Source organism: Carcharhinus amblyrhynchos, chromosome 6 (assembly GCF_965287045.1).
Source record: "Carcharhinus amblyrhynchos chromosome 6, sCarAmb.v2.hapA, whole genome shotgun sequence".
Lineage (NCBI taxonomy): Eukaryota > Metazoa > Chordata > Chondrichthyes > Carcharhiniformes > Carcharhinidae > Carcharhinus > Carcharhinus amblyrhynchos.
Window position 1 is genome coordinate 57,792,442 of NC_137329.1, and position 6,000 is coordinate 57,798,441.

Sequence of the window (6,000 nt, forward strand, 5' to 3'; positions counted from 1 at the left end):
GAGGAGAGGCTGAATAAACTAAGATTGCTTTCACTGGAAAGATGGAGTCTGAGGGGAGGCCTGATAGAGGTTTACAAAATTATGAGAGGCATAGATAGGGTGGATAGTCAGAGACTTTTTCCAAGGACCGACGTGTCAATTACAAGGGGGGCACAGGTTCAAGGGGGAAAATAGGAGAAGTCTGGGGAAAGTTTTTCCACGGAGCGTAGTGGGTGCCTAGAATGCAGTACCAGAGGATGTGGTGGAAGCAGACACATTAGCAACATTTAAGAGGCATCTGGATGTGCACATGAATAGGTAGGAAATAGAGGAATACAGACCAAGTAAGGACATCATGATCGGCACAGGCTTGGAGGGCCCAAAGACCTGTTCCTGTGTTGTACTTTTCTTTGTTCGGCCAGTGCAATCCAAGGTCCACAGCAGCCTAGATTCTGGCTTCTGGAAGCCTAGTATCCAAGAGCAATTAGCATTCATTTCTATTAATTGTTTTTTCTCCCTGCATCCCATTTGAATTTTGTGGGTCTGGATATTTTGAAAGAACTACTTTCAGTGCCATCATCTAATTGGTCCTAAAGCATTTTTCAAGATGTACTCACATCAGCAACTTGAAACATATGCAAATTAAAGGGAACATCAGTTCAAATCCTAGAAGTGGTCCAAAGCTCCATAGTATGGATCTAAGTGGCCTACAAAATTAAAACCTTAAAAGCCAATGTACTATGAAATGAGAAATCTCAATCTGGAATTCCAGTTTCCAGCCACTTACTCTTCACGTGATGTATAAGATCTGAAATCTTGTTCTTTTCCCTAACTTCTCCCACACATTATTCTCCATCTCTTAACAAGTTATCCATAGTCCTCTCAAAACTTTTTCACTTCAGTATTGCAACATCTACACATCAGTTAAATGTTTCCAGTCTTTGGTTAATAAGATTACATTTCCTGATGTTTTCAAAATTAATTAACACCTTGTGATCTGATTACCTGCCTACTCCTGCACCTATTTTCTATATTTTTACAGAAGGCATGGAACACAGAGTATAAAGTGCAGTTAGGAAGATGCAATCTTCATGAATTTATTCTTGCACCCTATTACTCTCACATTGATAAGTTATATTTCTCACACATTGCTTATAACTTTTTATTGAGCAGTGATACCAATGTTACTTTTAAACCAGGAAGAAAGCATTTCAAAATTTGTATAATCTCTCTTCTGGAATTCAAAATTTGTACTTTTAGCAATACTACAGGTCAACCTGTGTTCAATATATATTTACATATTTTCATATTTAAAAGGGATGTAATATATGATCAAGAATCTTAAATAAGCAAGCACATTACACTAAAATTTGAGATATTATGCTAGAACAGGACTTGCATGTGATTCAGAGTACAATAAGTTACTTCACGTCAAGTTAACAGGATGAAGGACTAGGTTTAAATATCTAAAATACAATCACTGAAAAATCATACTTTTGAATTCTGATACAGTATTAAACTTTCTTTATTGATCACAGTTACATCCATTTGCTCCACAAACTATGTACTCCTCCAGCAATCTCCACAAGTCTCCACTTTATCATTGAGCTGGGTAGAGCGCAATGAAATGTGTGAACTTGTTCCAATTTAAAGATGTTTTCTGAGTCACTTTTCACCCATTTTCTCTGCTCCAATCCAGTGTTGCTTAGTGTAGAAACTCAAGGGGGACTAAGCTTGCATTCACTTAGAACCCTGATGCCATGAATTGGTACTCTGATACACTACAGGCCGCACTATTAGCCTTACGCAATGAATAATAGTTACTTGATAGAACATTATTTTTTAAAAACAAGGCTTGATCACTTGCTACTACATATCTCCTTTTCATCCAGGAATGTGAAGCACTCTCAGTTGCAGGAAGATCCCTAAAGTGCTCGTTTTCTTAATTCCACTTTTTACCGGTTATCAAAATTTGTGCTGTGTAGATTTTGCAAGAAACTCCAATCAAACAAGTAAGGCACTAAGGTTTATGTCCACAGGGAAAATATAACAGTGATTTAAAAGTCCCCAGTCAGGGACAACCCCATACTCCATAACTGGCCAGCAGGTGGTAGATTTTCAGTAAGACAGGTTCACAATACCAGCTAGTATAGCTCACATTAGCAGCCAAAGATTTAAACTTAAATGTCCAGCTGAGGCAGTGAAGTTCACGTAACACAGGTAAATTTGGAGCTCAATCAGGATCATCTTGTGAAGTTAAATACTCAACTGCATAGAGTTGCAAGGTTCATCATAAACAATTCTTGAATTCAGTTGAAAGGAAGAAAAAAAAAATCAATCTAGTACTTTCCGAAGAGAACACAATTGTTTCTAATAGTCAAAAGTTTATAGCTTTAAAAAGTAGTTACAGAAATTGTCAGCATTTAGTAAACATGACTTCTCGGAATAAAAATTATCTATGCTGACTCAAGTTTAACCAAATATGATTTTTTACAAAAGTCAAACAAATTAAAGCTGTACAGTAATACCAAGCAAAATTAATCTTATATGACCTTCAGAAATTGAAAGCGGGAGAAAATGTAATTACTGCACAGCTAAAACAGTTGCACCTGCAAAATTACAAGTCAACACAATACTGAAAGTAAAATAACAGCTCAAACTTATAATCAAATTCTCTCCCACAACAGGACAAAGTATCACTACAACTACTTAACAATACCAATTCAACTTCTCAAAAATGTCAACTTCTTTAAAACAAAATGTATAAAATAGCAAGTCAAATCCAAATACTCAAACCAGTATTTATTTCTACACTGAATTGGTGGTTGGCCCGCATGGTTACTAAGGCAGCTAATCACATGACTATGATTGAAGGCTGACTTTACAGAAACAAAATCAGACAAAAGCCTTTAAAGACAGCACAATATCTAAAATTGTAATTATGGGTGCTATTCTAGAATTAACAAGGTACCTCAATAGTGTTGAGAATAGAAGTTCAAACAAGTGCTTTGCTGTAGATCTTTGTTTTTCTGCTTTTAAAATATTTCATTGATTATTTCATAGTTCAAGGTACAATTTATTCAGGAGTTTCATAAAATAATGTGAACTCAGATGTGGGTGCAGCTTTACAAAATTTGACTTATCCCTTTTGAGCAGAGAGAACAGGATGCTACAAATACTGGGGTGAGAGTAATGTGAAACTGAATGCACAAAGAACCTAGACTGAGAAACAAAGAAAAAAGGGGGAGAGGCGGTCATTTCACACCCAGAACTACACCCACCCATCTTCCCCACCCCACTTCCCCCAAGACCCACACATATATAGCCAAAAGGAAAACATAAGAAAAAGTCAAGCCTTCACTGCACTTGATAAAAGGGAGCAGAAGGTAAAATCTTAACAAAAGAAATCCTTGGCAGGAACAACTAAACTGGGCAAATTGAGAATGAGGGAGGTATGTGGGAGAAATATATTATTTCAAAAATAGTATTTACAAAATAAAGTGAATAATTATTTAGTGTTGTTAAGTAAAGATGCTATAGGTTGAGTTAGAGCAAAAGGATCTGAAGAGAAATGAATAGGGAGTTTCATAACACAAAAAAGGTTAGAGTGAGAAAGAACATTGCTCCCATAATTTTTAAAACTGTACAAAATTTTAAAAAGTCGATTATAGTAACAGGTGTAGTTAGGGCTATCAGTTATTTTTTTCCCCCAAATCAACACCTGCCAACTTGACTAACCATTAAAAACTTCCAGAAAACTACCCAATCCTCCAGGATGAGCTCATCCCTGGAGAACACACAACCATCTGGAATAGAACAGCCACAAATTCATTTTTGCCTTACTTGTTTCTCACTGAGAGCAGTTATCTTTGCTTGCAATTCATGTAACTGTTTCTTCAAATCAGCATTCTGTGAAATAAAATTTTAACAATATGTTAGGTTACCTTATTGCTAATACAAGTCTTTTTCCCATACTGGGAAAATGAGTCATTCAACATTTTCAGTTGAACACTGTGAAGGGAAAAAAAATCAAAAAGCCTTTTTTAAAAAATGACTAACAAAAATACGTCGTTTGCTTTGTCTTACCCTATTTAAAACTGCTTAAAACTGCAGAATAAACCAGAGCTATATTGCATTTTCAAAACTAAAATCCATATTGCACATTTTCTAAATTTTAATAGCATGTATAATCAGAAATGTGGAAACATTTTATTTACAGATGTAATAAATATATTTAAAAACACACAAGAGTAAACAAGACACAAGAACAAAATATACCTGCGGATCCTGTTTCATCTGGGCCACAAGTTTCTGTTTGGAGAAGAGATGAAATAGAGAAAGTTAATGTCCTATGAGAGAGGAGATCATTCCACAGTGAATATAACAAGGGCTGGTTTTATTGATCAATCCAGCCTCTGAGGTCAAGTGTTGTGCTCACTATATCTACTTTCTTCAACAGATATGGACTCTGAGACTGCTCAGATTGCTTCAAATTATAATAAGGTCTTAATAAAAAGTCCTCAAAAATATTCTTCCTGATTTCTACCAAAACAGAAAAATCAGTTAGAAGTGAATAATGCTTCTAGAATACCAAGTACAGAATTGTTCTACATATAAAATGTTTACAAGTTTTTTTTTCTTAAAAAGTGTAACTAAATAGTTTCCACAAATTCCTAACTTTTATTCATAACTCAAATTACAAGAATATACTTCACTTATCCACTTATTTTTGTTTTCCCCATTCTCCCAAAAAAATGACTGGGTGATGTAGTTTCCGAATACTTAAAAAAAATTAAGGCACAGCCTGAATTTAAAAAGTTGGTGATTTGCATTGTACTTTTTATCTAAAATAAAACATAAAATGGTTTCTCGCCAATTATTCCCTTTTAGCAGATGTGCCTAATATGTGTGTGTCGCTGAGAGGTAGTGGTTGGAATTAAAACACATACACTACATGCAATAAATGAAAAGAGACCAGGTTACCTGATGAAACTGGATTTCCACTTTCAGAGCCTCCTGCAGAGTTTGTAACTCCATCTCCTCTACTTCCCGCGCCACTTTCCTTCACTTTTTTTTCCTCCACACCCCCTTTAAAAGGTTAAAAAAAAGGAAACACCCGGCTCCCCTTCTCTTTACCCCCTCCCCTCTTTCCTCACGCAGCCAAAAAGAGTATAAAAAATACAATTCAACAAAAACAGGGCCCGAAATAATTTCACGAGGGAGAATAAAGTCCATTAAACATCGCGGTCGGCCGCATGTGTATAAATATCTGCTTTTTATTTATATTGATAAATATGTTTTATATATAAAATATATATATAAAAATGTATAGATAGAAAGAAGGGGAAACAGAAAGATACAGGGAGAGTGAAGGCAAAACAAGTTCTCCCATCCACCGGACTCATCACTCTGCGCCGCCGCCGAGCCAGAGGGGGGCGGTGAGCTGCCCGACCAACAACAACTTCAAAAACATTCCCCCCCCCTCCAAATTATTATCAACAGAGGGGGCCCAAATCAAAAAATTATCAAATAAAATGGCACCGCAAATAAACCGACTCAATATAAAACGGAAAGGGAGGGGGGGAAAGGAAGACCTGGGGGGGTACAAATCCTGAAAAAAAACACCTCGGTATGAAACGAGCGGCCGAAATTTATTTTACTTTTCCTTTTGATTTCTTTTTTTTAAAAAAATATCTGGGTTAAAGAAAACTTCCAATTATTTCCCCTCCCTCCTTCAAGAAAAGAAAGTAGCTGTGTTGTGCGCGCACCCCTGCCCCTCTCTCTCTCTCCTCCTCACTTACTTACTGGGCTTCACGCTCAATCCCTGCTCCCCTCCCCCCAGCCCCGTCCCCAAACCACACTCCCTACTCCACGCGCGTGCCCGTGCCTCACTCTGCTCGCTCGCACGATCCCACCGCGCGCCCGCGCCTCACTCCGCTCGCTCCCACCACGCCGCCCACCTCCCATGCCCTCGCCGATCAGTTTGCTGGAGGTGCTCGCCCCTTCCCCCGGGGGCGCGCG

At 37.5% G+C, this 6,000-nt stretch overlaps 1 protein-coding gene across 4 annotated transcripts in view; it reads right to left on the reverse strand.

Annotated features, from left to right (window-relative positions):
* Positions 1–5,771, reverse strand: part of phf21aa (PHD finger protein 21Aa) — a 351,791-nt gene extending 346,020 nt beyond the window's left edge. For all 4 annotated transcript variants that reach the window (XM_080190505.1, XM_080190507.1, XM_080190504.1 and 1 more), the window contains exons 1-3: positions 4,963–5,771; positions 4,258–4,290; positions 3,823–3,888 (exon numbers count right to left, since the gene is read on the reverse strand). In XM_080190505.1, the coding sequence (XP_080046631.1) occupies positions 3,823–3,888; positions 4,258–4,290; positions 4,963–5,016 (153 nt within the window). In that variant the 5' untranslated portion in view covers positions 5,017–5,771. The remainder of the gene's footprint in view (positions 1–3,822; positions 3,889–4,257; positions 4,291–4,962) is intronic.
* Between the last annotated feature and the right edge of the window lie 229 nt (positions 5,772–6,000).